The 19824-nt window shown below is 41.9% G+C and overlaps 3 protein-coding genes across 6 annotated transcripts in view; all 3 read right to left on the bottom strand.

The window, feature by feature from the left end:
• gmds (GDP-mannose 4,6-dehydratase) overlaps positions 1-2316 on the bottom strand; it is a 115814-nt gene extending 113498 nt beyond the window's left edge. Inside the window, 1 exon segment of the mRNA XM_060066713.1 lies at positions 2064-2316. Within this exon segment, the coding sequence (XP_059922696.1) occupies positions 2064-2159 (96 nt within the window). The 5' untranslated portion in view covers positions 2160-2316.
• Positions 2317-5711: 3395 nt separating this feature from the next.
• Positions 5712-8742, bottom strand: LOC132468837 (C-signal-like). Of its 2 annotated transcripts, none has more exons than XM_060066660.1 (6): positions 8195-8742; positions 7127-7181; positions 6822-7009; positions 6484-6645; positions 6258-6368; positions 5712-6027 (listed from the first exon to the last, which is right to left on the bottom strand). In XM_060066660.1, the coding sequence occupies exons 1-6, from the start codon at positions 8339-8341 to the stop codon at positions 5914-5916; spliced, it is 777 nt and encodes a 258-aa protein (XP_059922643.1). In that variant the 5' UTR covers positions 8342-8742; the 3' UTR covers positions 5712-5913. The 2 variants fall into 2 exon arrangements, with proteins under 2 accessions (XP_059922643.1, XP_059922642.1); XM_060066659.1 differs by having other exon boundaries at positions 6771-7009.
• A 7149-nt stretch (positions 8743-15891) lies between these two features.
• Positions 15892-19824, bottom strand: part of mylk4b (myosin light chain kinase family, member 4b) — a 32142-nt gene continuing 28209 nt past the window's right edge. For all 3 annotated transcript variants that reach the window (XM_060066407.1, XM_060066408.1, XM_060066406.1), the window contains 5 exons: positions 19468-19538; positions 19245-19373; positions 18704-18935; positions 17759-17808; positions 15892-17276 (listed from right to left, as the gene is read on the bottom strand). In XM_060066407.1, coding sequence (XP_059922390.1) covers positions 17764-17808; positions 18704-18935; positions 19245-19373; positions 19468-19538 — 477 coding nt within the window. In that variant the 3' untranslated portion in view covers positions 15892-17276; positions 17759-17763. The remainder of the gene's footprint in view (positions 17277-17758; positions 17809-18703; positions 18936-19244; positions 19374-19467; positions 19539-19824) is intronic.

A 19824-nucleotide genomic window follows, 5' to 3' on the forward strand; every position in this document is an offset into this window, starting at 1 on the left:
TGGAATTACTCTTAAAGGAGCCAACAGCAGGAACATACAGGGATAACAAGACACATGATCTTATGGATTCTCTTAGCTCTCTTCTGGATGCCAAACAGACGATCCCAACATGCTTCGAACAGCGGGCCGGGCAGGAAGGCCCACTTCAGCTGAGACTGAGAGTGGAAACCCCCCGAGCGAGATGTGCATATCATAGGTTGCGCATATCAAATAAATTGGTGTGAAGGGAGGGAACAATTGGATCTTTTGTAAGATTGCAGATTGAAGAAGGTTTGCATGTTAATTTAACAATGAGTTTGACATTTAACAAGGGCCAAGTTAAATGTTTGAGTTGGCATTAATTTGCCTAGCTCAATTAAGCTATTTTTCAGCAAAAACAGACAGGATAGGTATCCATGTTAGGGAGAAGATATCTAGTATCAAACTATTTACAATTAATCATATAGCAGATGATACTATGCAAAGGGTCTGACCGTGAAGTTAGAATCATGATATTAGAGAGCAGAATCGTACTCTTCAAAATGAGAACTGCATGATCAAATAGCCCTTAGGCCACATATTCAATGGATATTGTTCAGATATCCCAAGACACGAATGGACCCAGAAGAATTGTAGTCAAGTAACAGAAGATAAGCTAGAAAAGACTGGTGACAATGAAAGAAATTGATACTATGGCCTAAACCGAAACACTCTAATGCCGCTTTTCCACTGCATGGTACCAGCTCGACACGACTCGACTCAGCTCGCATTTTTTGCGTTTCCACCGCGGTACCATGGTATCTGGTACCTGAAGTGGCTGCTTTTTCTAGTACCTACTCGCTCTAGGTTCCAAGCGAGCTGAGCCGATGCTAAAAGGTGACGTCGGCAGACGGCCGGCGACTGATTGGCCAGAGAGTGTGACGAAGTCACGAGAGCGACATGGCAACCATGCTGGTAACATCCATAGCAGCGCCGCAGCCAACATGTTCCACTTCTCCAACTTCTTCAACATGCCAGCTAATAATAGTAATGCGATCGATGTCCTCCATTGTTGTTATGTGGGTTCTGTCCATGTGTGGGTTGCGTATGTGTTGTTTGCGTCGCGTACACAAATACGTCACGGCCCTTTCGCGCAGCCGACCCCGCCCACGTCCAGGAGGTACTATTTGCGGTGGAAAAGCACCCGTGCTGCTACCGTGTCGAGTCGTGTCGTGTCGAGTCGAGCTACATGTGCGGTGGAAAAGCGGCATAAGGCTTCATACACTACAATGGTGAAAAGGTTTCAGTCAACATAATTAATAAATCATATAAAAAGATGCTATGCTATCCCTTATAAGAGACATTGAAATGGTGTATTTTATAACTTGCGAGACTAACTTGTCATTCATATGGGGTTCTATGAAGGCCTAAGGCATGTAAAGCTCATAGAGCAAGAACTGATATACCAACAAACTCCGGCCCGGACAGTTTGGCTTGTTGACCATCTTTACCCTTTGTTTGTCATTATAAACGTATGTTAAATGTTCTTGCTTAGAAATTAGGAAGCGCCACTCTAGAGAAGGGGCGACGCATCAGATAGGATAATATAAGTGCATACAATTTGTGACATTTGCATAAGGAATGGAATTCCTGAAATAAAATGGCAAAATGTATGCTAGAATACATGTTGCATGGATATTTCAGTAGTCTTATAGATGTGATTGCTGAAAACGTTTCACAAGGATGGGAATAAATCCGGCTCCCTTCTTTATTACCGTGTCCTACATGAACAAGGATGGGAACATTCACAGCTGCCATCCTTATTACTGTGTCATACATGCACTAACTGGATTGTTAACTGGAAGCTGTACAATTAAGGCAATATCATAGAGTAAACAACCTGGGTCGCCAACAGTCATAATGAAGTCATACTTCCTTGTTCAGAAGCATATTAATAACCTATTTAAATAACTGGAAAATGTATCCATTCAATTACTCATTGTTCTCATCACTACAAAAGGTCAGGCGAATTCGTTTCAAAACATTTTTCCATTTCCAACACTTTTCCATTTCCCTCACACAGTGGGTGCTGCGGGACGGTTTACCTGTCCAGTGATGCCGGTGATGACGGCCACCTTCCTTTCAGTCTGTTCTTCCGTTTTCATTGCAAGGTCCGTAGACGACTCTACGCATTGGGCCATTTTCAAGTTACAAATTACGTGTACGGTAGTTGAGACGAAATACGGAAGGATAGTACGCTACAGTGGGACTCCAGTTCAATGAGAATGGGTTTAATAAACCGAATCGAACTACGCTAACGAATGACGTAGTAGGAAGCAGGGTCGGGGATCGGCCAATCGAAAGAGGGCTCAGCAGCCAACGAGTTGTAAACAAAAAGGAGACTTTTTGACATTTCGAGGTACTTCCACAGCGCCTCCAACAGGATGGAAATATATGCACCACTACATTCACATTAACTTCAGATCTTGCTGTATTTTACTTAAATGTCCCCAGGGATGTATTTTTTGATGTTACTATATAGCCTTTATATTTTGAAGTCTTGGCCATTCCAAAACTATGTAAGGGATAAAGTATAGAACGCTGGTCATTATCAGGAAAATAAGCCCCGACAGGGCGAACCTGACGCGAAGCGGAGCTGTCTTGCTTCGCCCTGAACGGGCTTATTTTCAATAATGACCGGCAACGTTCTATACATTATCCCGCTTAACACACGGCTACTTGCCAAAACGAAAAAACACACACTGCGTCTTTTACAATTTAAAAGAGCAATACGAAAGAAGGCAAAAAATCCACTTTCCTTGACAGCGGTCATTATATGCTTTTATTATGAATTATCAAAAAACAATTCACCGCCGGAAGTTGTGAAGGCCCATGCAAGTGAACGGAGCATTCAACAGCATGGAGAAGAGCCGTGTAGTGATTAGGTGAGTGCTGCACGCAGCGCTCAACTATTGTTCTTCATAAGTTTTATTCTTTCTTTCTTTCTTTCTTTCTTATTCTCGACAAACCTTGGGACCGATCTCCTTCCTCAATTTTTCACCTAGAGACTCCATTCAAATTGTATCGCGAACTTCTTTTCTGATTTTTTAAATGTTTTACCTACCTAAGATATTCTACTTTTAAAATGTTATCTTTTTTTTTCATGGGAGGACGGCAGAGCCGTTAACAAATCTATACACTTGTATCATCAATAATATCCATATTGAATTTCGATATCATTTAAACTTATAGAATAGCCATTTTAGTTTGAGGCTTCGTTTTCAGTTGGTCTCATTGATTTACGTTGATGCTGGAGCGTGAGGACGTTCAGCAATGTTGCCAGATCGGGCGTTTTTCCCCGCTGGATTGGGCTACTTTTGGAGGACGTTCAGGCAGTGTTGCCAGATTGGGCTGTTTTTCCCGCTCTATTGGGCTACTTTCAAACAAGACTCTCACACACACACACACACACACACAGTTTACCTTTTACATTTCAGTTTTTTTCTTACGTTTCTTTATGTCCTGATCCATGTGTCTATTAAAAAATATTTTCACAGCACTGCACATGCATTTTCTAGTTAACAATTATTCGAAGAGAACGAAGGTCGAGGGAGCTATTCCTCACTATTCACGGAGTCTGAGTTGAATAATTGTTTTAGTATACCTATACTACACGTGATCACTCCAAAAATAAACAAGATATCCCTTTTTGCCGGGATTTATTTGTTTTTATTAGCGTGACGAGACGACCGTAGCAATATCCCGAGTTTGAGATCTCAATCATGGGATTTTGCCCAATATCCCGAGATAGCGAACCAATCAAATTGCGCACTCTTAGGAGGTTCACGTGTAGCATATACAATATCTCATGGTGAACTTATAAAAGGTTTTCAGTAAGAAAGGATAAAGTTGGGTGATGTCCGTTTTCAATAAATTGGTGCATTTTATTCAGCTTTGTTTTTATTTTTTAATGTTTTACTTATAGTAACTGTTTCAGTAACAATTTCATTTCACATTAATAGACAAGAGGTCAAAGAAGTTGGAGATGCCCTTATAACCACTAGCTGGATGAAGAGGATCCAGAGACTGCTACATCTGTAGACCGTCCCCTAGCTACTCATCTCCCAACCTAACGAATGGATAGATTTTTCTGATTACATTACAGCAAGAGCTCAAAATGCGTCAGTATTTGTTAGGCAAAGATTTATAATTTATATTTGTATAATAACACATACCCTGGATTGTTCTGCAGTAGTTTAGGTCGAGTATAGCACTGTCCCAAAAAGCAAACAATTCGAACTATGGGTCAGGACCCATTGGGGTTCCCGGCAGGGTAGTGGGATGGCAACGAACAGTGTTGGGGGGTAACGTGTTACAAAGTAACATGCGTTATACCGACATGGAATCTAAACTCAAAATAATTTGAGTCCTCCCTGGATTATGTGTCCGCCAACAACAAAAGTTACTTAGGATACCTATGCAACTTTTTTTCTCAAGTTTTAATGTAATGCCGTCTATCCAGTGCATCGTCATTCCTAAATTAGGAATGACGAGGCACTGACTGGATAGACAGCATTGCTTTAAAACTTGATAAGGCTGCTCTTGCCTGCAAGAGGGTGAGAGGAAGACAATAAACACTAAGGGCCCTATCTTGCATCCGGCGCAATTGACTTAATCACTGGCGCATGTGTCGTTGCTAGTTTGCAACTGGCGCAGAGCGTTCTTCTCCCTCCACCGCCACGCGTCGGTAAATTAGGGAATGATCTTGCGCCCCAAGGGCCGGTTTGGCGAAAGGAGGAGGCGTGTTCTGGCGCAAACGTTCCCTGGTGCTATTTTGCAGTTTCAGAAACAAGTTGATAACAATAATGCATACAATACTGATAAGAAAAAAAATTATAATGTATTGCGTGTATCATTAAATAGAACCACAGTTACCGCATATCATCTGTTATATCATATAAGTTTGCTTTGCCAAAATTTATTTGAGGACTCAAAGTTGTGGAAGAAAACCTTATTCCATGTGTGAATTAGGCCATTTTATTTGGCCATAAACTGAGCCAGATTTCAAGTTTGAAATTCATGTGCATCCGTCTCATCTGAGACTGCAGACGCGCTGTCAAAATATCAACTCGTCAGATTCAAATGCACTCATGGCTCTTAAAGGGGATGGGAGCTGGCCCTCTCATTGGTTTATTGCACGTTACGCCCAAACCACACCCACGGGTAATTAGGCTACTTCAGACCAACCCTTTTTAGATTTGTGCTGGACGCAAGAGTCATTTTTTGCGCCGGTAAACTAGCGACATCGCCATAGAACCGCCCACAAAGCTACTTGCGATTGGCGCTTCTCACTTGCGTTTCAGACCGTTAAAAATAGGGCCCTAAGTGATGATAGGGCTATGATGTTTGTCCATGTATCTACAGTAAATTAAGAAACGGGAAAGTGAAGTAATAAGTAGTGAAGTTACTTTTCAAATGCAGTAACTAGTAAAGTAATCTCATTACAATTTACAGAAGTAACTAGTAATAAGTATCTGATTACTTTTTTTTGAGTAACTACCAACACTGGCAACGAAGAATACGTTTAATTCTTCCTCAGAATCACATTAAGCATCTAGCGATATTAAGAAGCCAGGGGATGGAAGAAGCAATGAGAAATAATGAACAATATTCATGGAGACATGTTCACTTTTATGATATAGTCAAGTTAAACAGCACCACCTGCTGGTAAACATACACTTAAACTCTTAGGATTTTAAGTTTAAAAGTTTATTCAGATGTTATTATAAAACAATGCTTATAGCCAATAGCCAATGATGACATGAGCATTAGACTCATGTTATAGTTGTATAAATTGGTATTACACATGTGATTATAAAGTTTTAAGTATTGTAAAAGATAATAATAACATGGAATATACACTCAGCATCCAACAATGGAGCTATATATGTAGGACTACCATGGCAATGACACACCCTTATAGTCCAGGATGGCTCCATTGTGCTTCTCTGTCAGGGAATCGATCACGCTTAGCAGGCCTCCTACACTTTCTAGCTTGTCAATGTCCGCCTAGTGGGTAATAGAATAATATAATTATCAATCATTTCCCCATAGATTGACCACTACTCTATGTCTATTCTGCAAAAAAAAAGAACATTGAGCAGTGGTGATCTCACTGACACTACAAATTAAACATTTTGAAAAAACCTCAGATTGTTGATTAAAATATTTTGTACAGCTTACTTATCTTAAAGTTAAATGGCAAATAAGTAAACAACAGTGGCCAGCAGCACCCTCACCTCTTTTCCGCCCATGTCGGTTCTCACCCAGCCAGGGTGCAGGAGAACAGACAAGATATTATCCTTCTGGAACTCTAAGGCAGAGCAGATGGTCAGCATGTTCAAAGCCGCCTTGAACGGGAAGGGAAAATACATTTAAAAAAAACACTTTCAATAGGAATGTTGTAGGACAGATTTAATCAAAGAGCTTGAGCTAGCTAGATACGAGTTGGTCGCTGGTCTTTGCCTTGCTGATGCGGTATGACATCACAGGGAACCTGCTGTAGCTTTCAGGAGTACCGGTCATGCTTCCAGCCATGCTAGAGAGGTTGACCACGACTGCTTTACTGCAAGACATCCCTGGTGTCCTGCTGGCCAAAGCTGCTGCTCGTAGGTGAGGGAGGAGCTCCTTCATAATGATGACAACCAGAGTGAGAGAAAAGGAGATGTTACACAGGGAGAAATAAATTAATGATGCATTTACTAGAAAGAAATGGCATGAAACTTATACAAACAAGATGATGTTTTCAAAACCATCACTATGTAGAAATACAGCCGTAAGAACTTCCTCCCTCCTTCCCTCACTTTAGTGAGGCTCATTGGGCCAACGACGTTGGTGTTGAAGGTAGTTAGCATGTCCTCTGGACTGGTGCTCTGAAAAGTGCCATGGAAAAGAACCGCTGCATTGTTGATCAACAGGTTGAGGCCCCCTGGCCCCACCAGGGAGCCTACCCTCTCCGCACACTTTTTTATGCTGCAGAGGTCGGCGACATCTGAGAGCGAGATCAGAAAGGGTCAACATAAGAAACACTGAGAAACATCACAGTAGTGTTCTTGTGACATCGGGTTGAAACATCCAAAATGTTTATTTTTAAATGAAGAGTCATTACCTAGTTGAATGACGGTGATCGCATCAGGGTGGCTCTTGGCCAGTGCTTGCAATTCCTGTATAGCAGAATAAAATGTTCTGTGAGTTGCATGCAAAATTTATTCAGGACCCAATGAAATGAGAATTGTTTTTCGTGGTGGGGGTTGCATGGGAAGGTGAGCCGTTCATAGAGACAGAGTGGTGCGGTACTGCAGGTGGTACAATAATTGAAAAAACATAGATAATTGAAAAATATATATTGAATAAATATTTGATTAATATTGTTCAGGCAATATATTTTTCAGGATTTCTATTTCAAAAATAGTGTCACTTTGTGTATTGCGTGTGTTTCTCATGTAATGTTTTTCATTGGCGTTTCGTGTTAATTTGTGTTTATAAAATTTATAAAAAAAGTTTATAAAAAGTTGCTGGCATTTTCTTTCCACTGTTTCCAACTTGCTATGGCCTTCTTGTAGCAATACTTGTTATGTATAAAGGGTGGTAGTCTTTCACCAGGCTCTGCATGTGTATTCTTCTATTTATATCGTTTGCGGAGATGTTACACGATAGTTCATGATGTGGTACGCCTCAAGTCAACGGAATTGCACCATTGGTTGAAAGCTTGCGGTAGGCGAATGCGTTTTTCGTAGGAGAAGTCTGGGATTCTCGCCTCTGATTGGTTAGAAGTCCTCTCCTCCGATCGGTCAGGTTTAAGGGTTATGCTGTGTTCCTGAATGCTCGGACGCCAGCCTTCCGAGTCGGAAGTCGGAAATACAATGTAAAGTTGTGTTTTTTGTTTTCGGGCTGGTTTGCTAAAGAGGCTAATGTAGCTAACAATAAATAACGACTAGCCAATTTCATGACACAATCACACAAACGAACGGGAACGTCCCGAGACCGGAAATTGCAACTCGGAACGCTGGCGTCCGAGGATTCAGGAACACGCCATTGACCCTAAACTCCAGCTAGGAGTAATCAAAACACGATCTAAAAGGAGAGCCCTTGTAACTAATCAGAGGCGAGATTCCCAGACTTCTACGAAAAACACATTCGCTTACGGTTGTGTCTTGTGAAAACATAATAACCCTACCTTTCCTCTGGGTCCATCCGGTTCTCTGCAACAGGCAAACAAATATGGCAAGGGCGAGGGACCTTCAACCATTTGTTTAACCATTTCCAAGCCCAGGCCTCTGTTAGCTCCCGTTATCAGCACAGTGCGTGTTGTAACACTCGCCATGACTCAGCACTTGCCTCTACCTCATGAAAAACTCAGCCTTTGTTGAAAACAGTGCCTTTATATTGGCCGCGCGTACCTTCTTGAATGCCAGATGTGCCAGATGTTGCAGTTGGCCGAATGTTAATAGACAAATGGAGGGTGGTGTTTATCTTCTGGTAAAACAGACCCGTTCAAGGAGTGATCAACTGCGTTACCTCAAACCAAAACACTGTTTTTCTAAGATAATGAACACACCAACAAGTGGTCTATACTTTTCTCACAGGAGGTAGTCTGCATGGTCTGGCAGGAGGAATAAATTGCAAACACGATATCGCGGTTGAGGAAGGTTATTGGCAACAACAGGTCGAACAGACACAGGCAGGCAGCCAGGCTGCTAACTGATTATTAAAGGGACTCGGGAGAGTCAAATATGCCCGAGCCATCAGCCACGCGGTAAAGGGGTGCAAGGGGATGGCGAAGCAGGGTTCCGTGAGTGGGAAAGGGCCTGGATTTAAATAATATCCGATTTATCTGTAGGTTAGGAAAAATGGCTATGTACCTTTAATAAGAAAAAAAATCCTGAAAATATTTGAACGACTGTGATGAAAAAAGAAAATATTCTGCACTCCCCCCACCTCTCCCATAAATGGTTTAGTCCAAATAACGTGAAATGCAGATCGCTGACAGCCTGTTGACTGCCACTAGTTGCCGGATCCACTGGAGTGATTAGATATTTGCAATTTGAAAAATTATATTTCTTTATAGGTCCATGGATATTTGCAACAGGCAAACAAACGAGGCAAGGGAGAGGGACCGTCTACCATTTGTTTAACCATCTCCAAGCCCAAGCCTCTGTTGGCTCCTGTTAACAGCACAGTCCGTGGAATGCTCCATGGTTCATTCAAAGCCTCTACCTCGATGTGGACACAGCCTTTGGTGAATCTGAAACCGTTTTGAAAGCTGTAGGCGTAGATTGTAGTGGGCATAGAATGGAATACCTGTTTGACAACTGGAGTGTGAAGTGTATGATCAGGTAACAGCCCAACCTATCCGATGAACCTGCAAAACAAGCTTAGCCGAACTTGCCATTATGAACCAGCCCCTAAAATTAGCTTACTTATGAGAATGCAACAGTAGGTCAGAGGCCCTTAATCCCTGTGGTTAGGCCTAAAGGTGCGGCCACACCAGACGCGTATCTCGCGTACTTCGCGTATGAAATCGCCATTTTTTCCATAGGGAACCATTGGTTTACGCGTGTATTACGCGTATAAGCAACATTTTACGCGCGTATGTTTACGCGCTATACGCGTGTAAAGCGCGTATATCGCGTACATTTCAAGAGTTCAAAAAATTTAACTCTTTACGCTCATACGCATGACGATTAGCCGTGTTGCCCAATCAGCGTTGAGCTTGACCCGACGTCACTGGCAGAGAATAGTGAGCTTGGACAGAAGCATACGGCCGACATCTTTCTTTATTCTGTGTGGAAATAGTAACATAGTTACACCATTAAATGCTTTTATGGAAACATTTCTAGCGAGAAATGTGCATTTTACTTTCATAATGTTCGCTCGGTGAATGTGAAGGATGTTTGGTTTGATAAAAGTGACAAATGGAGGGTGGTGTTTATCTTCTGGTAAAACAGACCCGTTCAAGGAGTGATCAACTGCGTTACCTCAAACCAAAACACTGTTTTTCTAAGATATTGAACACACCTACAAGTGGTCTATACTTTTCTCACAGGAGGTAGTCTGCATGGTCTGGCAGGAGGAATAAATTGCAAACACGATATCGCGGTTGAGGAAGGTTATTGGCAACAACAGGTCGAACAGACACAGGCAGGCAGCCAGGCTGCTAACTGATTATTAAAGGGACTCGGGAGAGTCAAATATGCCCGAGCCATCAGTCACGCGGTAAAGGGGTGCAAGGGGATGGCGAAGCAGGGTTCCGTGAGTGGGAAAGGGCCTGGATTTAAATAATATCCGATTTATCTGTAGGTTAGGAAAAATGGCTATGTACCTTTAATAAGAAAAAAAATCCTGAAAATATTTGAACGACTGTGATGAAAAAAGAAAATATTCTGCACTCCCCCCACCTCTCCCATAAATGGTTTAGTCCAAATAACGTGAAATGCAGATCGCTGACAGCCTGTTGACTGCCACTAGTTGCCGGATCCACTGGAGTGATTAGATATTTGCAATTTGAAAAATTATATTTCTTTATAGGTCCATGGATATTTGCAACAGGCAAACAAACGAGGCAAGGGAGAGGGACCGTCTACCATTTGTTTAACCATCTCCAAGCCCAAGCCTCTGTTGGCTCCTGTTAACAGCACAGTCCGTGGAATGCTCCATGGTTCACTCAAAGCCTCTACCTCGATGTGGACACAGCCTTTGGTGAATCTGAAACAGTTTTGAAAGCTGTAGGCGTAGATTGTAGTGGGCATAGAATGGAATACCTGTTTGACAACTGGAGTGTGAAGTGTATGATCAGGTAACAGCCCAACCTATCCGATGAACCTGCAAAACAAGCTTAGCCGAACTTGCCATTATGAACCAGCCCCTAAAATTAGCTTACTTATGAGAATGCAACAGTAGGTCAGAGGCCCTTAATCCCTGTGGTTAGGCCTAAAGGTGCGGCCACACCAGACGCGTATCTCGCGTACTTCGCGTATGAAATCGCCATTTTTTCCATAGGGAACCATTGGTTTACGCGTGTATTACGCGTATAAGCAACATTTTACGCGCGTATGTTTACGCGCTATACGCGTGTAAAGCGCGTATATCGCGTACATTTCAAGAGTTCAAAAAATTTAACTTTTTACGCTCATACGCATGACGATTAGCCGTGTTGCCCAATCAGCGTTGAGCTTGATCCGACGTCACTGGCAGAGAATAGTGAGCTTGGACAGAAGCATACGGCCGACATCTTTCTTTATTCTGTGTGGAAATAGTAACATAGTTACACCATTAAATGCTTTTATGGAAACATTTCTAGCGAGAAATGTGCATTTTACTTTCATAATGTTCGCTCGGTGAATGTGAAGGATGTTTGGTTTGATAAAAGTGACAAATGGAGGGTGGTGTTTATCTTCTGGTAAAACAGACCCGTTCAAGGAGTGATCAACTGCGTTACCTCAAACCAAAACACTGTTTTTCTAAGATATTGAACACACCTACAAGTGGTCTATACTTTTCTCACAGGAGGTAGTCTGCATGGTCTGGCAGGAGGAATAAATTGCAAACACGATATCGCGGTTGAGGAAGGTTATTGGCAACAACAGGTCGAACAGACACAGGCAGGCAGCCAGGCTGCTAACTGATTATTAAAGGGACTCGGGAGAGTCAAATATGCCCGAGCCATCAGTCACGCGGTAAAGGGGTGCAAGGGGATGGCGAAGCAGGGTTCCGTGAGTGGGAAAGGGCCTGGATTTAAATAATATCCGATTTATCTGTAGGTTAGGAAAAATGGCTATGTACCTTTAATAAGAAAAAAAATCCTGAAAATATTTGAACGACTGTGATGAAAAAAGAAAATATTCTGCACTCCCCCCACCTCTCCCATAAATGGTTTAGTCCAAATAACGTGAAATGCAGATCGCTGACAGCCTGTTGACTGCCACTAGTTGCCGGATCCACTGGAGTGATTAGATATTTGCAATTTGAAAAATTATATTTCTTTATAGGTCCATGGATATTTGCAACAGGCAAACAAACGAGGCAAGGGAGAGGGACCGTCTACCATTTGTTTAACCATCTCCAAGCCCAAGCCTCTGTTGGCTCCTGTTAACAGCACAGTCCGTGGAATGCTCCATGGTTCACTCAAAGCCTCTACCTCGATGTGGACACAGCCTTTGGTGAATCTGAAACAGTTTTGAAAGCTGTAGGCGTAGATTGTAGTGGGCATAGAATGGAATACCTGTTTGACAACTGGAGTGTGAAGTGTATGATCAGGTAACAGCCCAACCTATCCGATGAACCTGCAAAACAAGCTTAGCCGAACTTGCCATTATGAACCAGCCCCTAAAATTAGCTTACTTATGAGAATGCAACAGTAGGTCAGAGGCCCTTAATCCCTGTGGTTAGGCCTAAAGGTGCGGCCACACCAGACGCGTATCTCGCGTACTTCGCGTATGAAATCGCCATTTTTTCCATAGGGAACCATTGGTTTACGCGTGTATTACGCGTATAAGCAACATTTTACGCGCGTATGTTTACGCGCTATACGCGTGTAAAGCGCGTATATCGCGTACATTTCAAGAGTTCAAAAAATTTAACTTTTTACGCTCATACGCATGACGATTAGCCGTGTTGCCCAATCAGCGTTGAGCTTGATCCGACGTCACTGGCAGAGAATAGTGAGCTTGGACAGAAGCATACGGCCGACATCTTTCTTTATTCTGTGTGGAAATAGTAACATAGTTACACCATTAAATGCTTTTATGGAAACATTTCTAGCGAGAAATGTGCATTTTACTTTCATAATGTTCGCTCGGTGAATGTGAAGGATGTTTGGTTTGATAAAAGTGACAAATGGAGGGTGGTGTTTATCTTCTGGTAAAACAGACCCGTTCAAGGAGTGATCAACTGCGTTACCTCAAACCAAAACACTGTTTTTCTAAGATATTGAACACACCTACAAGTGGTCTATACTTTTCTCACAGGAGGTAGTCTGCATGGTCTGGCAGGAGGAATAAATTGCAAACACGATATCGCGGTTGAGGAAGGTTATTGGCAACAACAGGTCGAACAGACACAGGCAGGCAGCCAGGCTGCTAACTGATTATTAAAGGGACTCGGGAGAGTCAAATATGCCCGAGCCATCAGCCACGCGGTAAAGGGGTGCAAGGGGATGGCGAAGCAGGGTTCCGTGAGTGGGAAAGGGCCTGGATTTAAATAATATCCGATTTATCTGTAGGTTAGGAAAAATGGCTATGTACCTTTAATAAGAAAAAAAATCCTGAAAATATTTGAACGACTGTGATGAAAAAAGAAAATATTCTGCACTCCCCCCACCTCTCCCATAAATGGTTTAGTCCAAATAACGTGAAATGCAGATCGCTGACAGCCTGTTGACTGCCACTAGTTGCCGGATCCACTGGAGTGATTAGATATTTGCAATTTGAAAAATTATATTTCTTTATAGGTCCATGGATATTTGCAACAGGCAAACAAACGAGGCAAGGGAGAGGGACCGTCTACCATTTGTTTAACCATCTCCAAGCCCAAGCCTCTGTTGGCTCCTGTTAACAGCACAGTCCGTGGAATGCTCCATGGTTCACTCAAAGCCTCTACCTCGATGTGGACACAGCCTTTGGTGAATCTGAAACAGTTTTGAAAGCTGTAGGCGTAGATTGTAGTGGGCATAGAATGGAATACCTGTTTGACAACTGGAGTGTGAAGTGTATGATCAGGTAACAGCCCAACCTATCCGATGAACCTGCAAAACAAGCTTAGCCGAACTTGCCATTATGAACCAGCCCCTAAAATTAGCTTACTTATGAGAATGCAACAGTAGGTCAGAGGCCCTTAATCCCTGTGGTTAGGCCTAAAGGTGCGGCCACACCAGACGCGTATCTCGCGTACTTCGCGTATGAAATCGCCATTTTTTCCATAGGGAACCATTGGTTTACGCGTGTATTACGCGTATAAGCAACATTTTACGCGCGTATGTTTACGCGCTATACGCGTGTAAAGCGCGTATATCGCGTACATTTCAAGAGTTCAAAAAATTTAACTTTTTACGCTCATACGCATGACGATTAGCCGTGTTGCCCAATCAGCGTTGAGCTTGACCCGACGTCACTGGCAGAGAATAGTGAGCTTGGACAGAAGCATACGGCCGACATCTTTCTTTATTCTGTGTGGAAATAGTAACATAGTTAATTAAAAGTTAATTAAAACATAGCCATTAAATGCTTTTATGGAAACATTTCTAGCGAGAAATGTGCATTTTACTTTCATAATGTTCGCTCGGTGAATGTGAAGGATGTTTGGTTTGATAGTTATGACGAAGAGGGAACGCTCCGTTCACTTGCATGGACAGAGTCTCTGGTTACTAAGCAACCTCAACGTCTTGGCGGACTATATATCTGCTGATCAACACTACGAATGCTGGAAACACACCAGACACACCATGTGAAGTTATTTAACCCGATTATTGTTATTTATATCCGAGATTATTTAATCTAACCCGATCTAAACTCTATCACCAAAACACGGCGGCGTTTGGGTTTCCTACCTCGGACTCCAGCGCAGCCACGGCCGACAACTATCTTTATTCTGGGTGGAAATAGTAACATAGTTACGCCATTAAATGCGTTTATGGAAACATTTTTAGCGAGAAATGTGCATTTTACTTTCGTAATGTTCGCTCGGTGAATGTGAAGGATGTTTGGTTTGATAGTTCTGACGAAGAGGGAACGCTCCGTTCACTTGCATGGACATGTGGACTCATCTAGGCGAGTGACGTATGCGCGTATGGCGCGTATGCGACCATTTTTGACACAAAATGGTCAAGCAACATTTTACGCGCGTATCTCGCGTAAAAATTACGCGAGATACGCGTCTGGTGTGGCCGCACCTTAACCAGTGGTCGAGTTGTAAAAAAAAGCCAGGGGGGATGGTGGATTTTAACTTTTAGGGACAGATCATTTGTGCTGATGACAGCGCATATGGGAGACCAACGGTGTGATAATTATTATTATTATATTATTATATATTTTTGTAGATAAAATAAGAGCGATGGCTACTGTCATGTCATCGCTCTTATTTTATCCCAAAAAACGCAGCTGATCGGACGCATCACACGATTCGGAGGCATGCATCACATTTAAGGATTTAAAAAACAGATTCTTATTGTTTTTTTTCAAAAATGCATTCGGCAGAGAAGGTAGACTAGTGTTGCTCACGGGTTGGAATGAAAGGGAGAAAAGGGGACAGAGTTGCCCGTGGAAGCGATGTCTGAGATGCAGAGACAGCTTCACGCTACCAGTGTATAATTAATAATATAATTATGATTAAGAAAATAAAAAATGTATAATAATAATAGATAGATATAATAATAGATAGGCTACCTAATAAACCGATGGAACGCACAAGACCGGTAACCATAGCAACGCAAACCCCGCGAATCCCAATCCCTACGAGAGCTCCCCGCGCTACGGCCATCCGGAGACGCACAGAGCTTTTGGCCGTGATATTATATACAATTATATTATACTAACCATAGTCCAAGCACATTTTTCAACAGACAGGTATAAGTTAACTCGAAGGCATTCTCGTAACCAAACCAATCATGCTATTCTAATACTGGCTTTCATGAGATCTGTGTTGAGGCTGAGGATGCAGTGACCCAGAGATGGCGGGTTGCCCAATCAAAGTTAATGCATGTATATAGTGATTTACATTAATTTTGTATTTTCGTATTTTTAGGTCTACAGAAACAAACACTAACTAATCTGTTTCTCACTATTTTCTAAGCAAAGCTTCTGAACAATTTCATGCAACACTGCCCTGAGTTTTATTTTGTGTGTGACCCCAAGATCAAAGTCCCAAAATTCTTTGTCACTATTGTGTTGTATATATATTTATTTCACATTTAAAAACGCATGTTCTCTAATTGTGTTACACAAACAAACTTGAAAAAAAAGATAAAAATCAAAATAATCAAGTATAGCAAAAATCCCAAGCTTATCCATTAGGTTCAAAAGGGTAAAAGGATACTCAACATATCGTAGGCCACATCAATGGCTAGGCACCTATTGATTTCAAACAATGTTGCACTTTTATGTTGAAAAATTTCCCTTCTTGTCACTGTTTTCTCGCTGCACAACCGAACCGTATGTGGTTTAAATAACTATGCAGATGAATTTGGAAATCCTGAAAAAGTAAGCTCCCGTGAATAAAACAGCATCTTCAAGTTCAGTCCGGTATTGAACGGGTACACTATTCTATGCATACCATATATAATATGTATAATACATGGACATAAGATTATATATATATATATATATATATATATATATATATATATATATATATATATATATATATATATATTTATACTATACCTACCATATAAATCATATAAGAACCAACATTAGTTGTTTGTCATGCCTTCATGGAAGGTGAAAGTAGGACTCAAAATGGCCAAAGACACAGCAAGCAAGTGGCACATTAGAAAACACAGAAGGTAGCGTAGGCCAGGATAAAACTTCATCAAAGGCAAGCACCCCACCGGGCTGGGACAAAGGGAAGCATCCTGTTATTTGTGTGAAGTATGGGATGTCCTCTGTGGATTGAAGGCCAGAATGGGTTTTATCTCATGCATACCAGGAAAATAAAATCTATTCATAAGACTTGCCAAGTAGATCTAATCTAATGTTCACAATTATTGATAATTTACATCAACAAAATTCCTTGTTCAAAGTAATTTGTTACATCTCAGAAAAATATAGCATAAAGTGCAAAGCATGCAACAGACAGATATGCTATGTAAAAGCAATAGTTGCTTTTATCAAAGAAAGGATTAGCAATTTACCCCAACCTACGTGACATTATATTTGTCAATTTTATCTTTGTCTCCTATCACAGTGATTTGCTTTGAAGAAGGACTTTTTAATTATACAAAATGATGACTAGTGCAGAGCACATTCTGCATTCTTTAAGGTGATAAGTGGGAACGGCATGAACCAAGAACCATCTACAAACACAGAAAAGTAGTCTTGGCGTAGTGAAATGGAGCTGGACCTAAGAGGTAGAGGTTGTCTCTCCAGTAGGACAGTGGTACACGTGACTTGAACAGCGTGGGATACATTCTGTGAGAAAGAACTACGAACTGTTTGGGGGAAATGGTTCCTGGGTGTGAAGCAGAGAGTAAAGTGGTGGTAGGAAACAGGTTCAGCAGCATTGGTCCAGTTTTGGGGCCCCGGAGCCTCGACCTATCATCAGATATCCTGAAATACAGAGTCGGAAAAAAAAAAGGCCAAAAGCATGATAGTTTTACAGATAAGACCTGCAATGGCATTTACTATATTGAAAAAATTATAATCAGGAGGATTACAATTTTAGAGATCTATTATACTATATACCATGAATAATAGAGATAAACCTATGATATTATATTATTTACAAGATTTTCTCGTAAATAAATCTCTTCATCTATTGCCAAATGAGGTTACACAATGGTGATTAGGGCTATGGCCCACTGATGAAAGCCCTTGCATTTGCAGCATTATGAATGTTATGAAATGGTTGGCGAGACTGTTGGGAAAAGTTCTGCATACTCAAAAAGTCGCCAAAAATAACAAAACGTAAATCTTCGGGATCGCCATTTTAATATGGACATATACATTGAAAAGGCAAAACCTTTCAGTACTTAATGTTACCTACCAGGTTCTCACAAGCAATTAAAATGTAAAGTCAAAGCAGAACTCACATCTCCTAGCTCTCCGGAGGGGGGGCGGTTGTAGAATCACACTTGAGTTTCTGCAGAGACAGTGATGGCATTATAAGCATGTTGCCTTATGGTATGGGTTGCCTTAAGGTATAGGTTGCTTCTCTCATGAGAAGCAACCTATATGTTTTTATTATTTAACCTCTCTTCTATCAGGAAGTCTAATAATGATTGAATAATTTTTTGCAAGAGAGCCCTGAAACAATTATCAAGTATCACAAAAAATATCAATATCATCATCAAAAAATGCACACATTTTGACAGTTTAAAAGCACGTAGTATTTTAGGGTCCCTCAAAGGAATGAGTAATGGGAGTATAGATTCAGATTTTGCTGTAGCTTGTTCGAGAGATTAGGTGCATAATACCAGCCTTCCCGTCTTTGTATGAGAACCGTTTAGAGCCATCCAGTCTAGTGATCTAGTCACCTAATGTGTATTTGAGTTTAACTGGGAGAATGCTAATAATTCTACAGTGTGGTAGATATATTAATGTGAAACTAGGTGCATTTCCATCCTCAATGCATGGGCATGTTCAATTTGGACAAAGAAACCTGAGTGAACACACAGAAATAATCGGGAACGTGAGCTGGGTTCAGACCATTGTGAGACTGGTAAATTAAAAGTGTTTTATGCGTGAGGGTGGGGGAAAGGTTAGGCTATGGCTAACCTGTTTCCATTGCACTTTATCCCGTTAAATGGTTAACGGGATAAAGTGCAGAAACCATGTGACATGTCACTCAAGCTTCTGCTTGCAAACAGGGCTGTTACCAGAACTCTTCCAAGAGCACGTAGCTCTCATATTAAGTTTAAAAAAACTCTCATTAAGCTTTAGTTTTCCTTAGTTTGAGGTTTGACATGGCACTCTTTCACCTCGAGAGTTAGTGCCACCTCATGCTTATCTCCAGGAAACGTCTCCTAGGACCCTACCTTCTGCTGGAGCCGATAGTGCAGGCCGGGGTCACACAGCCAGGGGTGCTTGAGAGACGCGGTGGCGCTCATCCTCCAGCTCTTACTCTTCACCAGCAGCCGGGTGATGAAGTCCTTGGCTTCCTCGGACACATCCAGGAACTCCTCCTCCTCGAAGTTCCACTGGCACGCCAGGATGTTGTTCAGGGTTTCGTTGTCATCGTCTCCCAGGAACGGAGAGAGGCCGCTCAGCCTGAGGGAGGAGCAAGGGAGGTACAGCGGCGGCAATGAGTCAGCTTCGCTCTGCAACATTGGTGTCTTTGCTTGCGTGTCTGTCTGTCTGTCTGTCTGTCTGTCTGTCTGTCTGTCTGTCTGTCTGTGTCTGTGCGTCTGCCTCCGTCTTTACTGTTTGATTCAGTCTGTCTGTTTCATTTACAAATGTGTGGTTGATACCATATTTTGTTAATGTGCTAATCTGTCTACAGTGGATGTTACGTGAATGAGCGTGTGTGTGGGCATAAGTGTGTGTATGCGTTTGTGTGTGTGTGCATGGGAGACTTACAGCATGTAAGTTATAACCCCCAGACTCCACAGATCCGTGGGGAATGAAACAAATTCATAGTTGATGACCTCAGGGGCCAGAAATTCAGGGGTACCAAAATTCACCCTCAGCTTCTCCCTTGGTTTGTACCTGGGGCAGATGATCACAATGGTTGCATGAAGGAGCCACCAGGAACACATCTTATGGTGCGGGAAACCAAATGCGTGCTGCATTTAAATCTTACCTCCTGGCAAGACCGAAGTCAATGATTTTAATCTTATTTGTTACTCTGCTGACACACAGAATGTTCTCTGGCTGGAAATAAAGAGGGAACATTGAAGCAAAACCACAAAAATAATACAATGAATGTCAACTGAAATAGAATGGATTATGAAGGGGAACACCACCACCTGCGCTAGTCCGTTACACAGCGGAGAGACAGTAGAGAGTCCAGACACGATATATATAAAGTGCAATTCGTGCGTGTGTGTGTGTGTGTGTGTGTGTGTGTGTGTGTGTGTGTGTGTGTGTGTGTGTGTGTGTGTGTGTGTGTGTGTGTGTGTGTGTGTGTGTGTGTGTAGGAATGTGTGTGTGTGTGCTT

Source organism: Gadus macrocephalus, chromosome 12 (assembly GCF_031168955.1).
Source record: "Gadus macrocephalus chromosome 12, ASM3116895v1".
In the NCBI taxonomy this organism is placed as follows: Eukaryota; Metazoa; Chordata; class Actinopteri; order Gadiformes; family Gadidae; genus Gadus; species Gadus macrocephalus.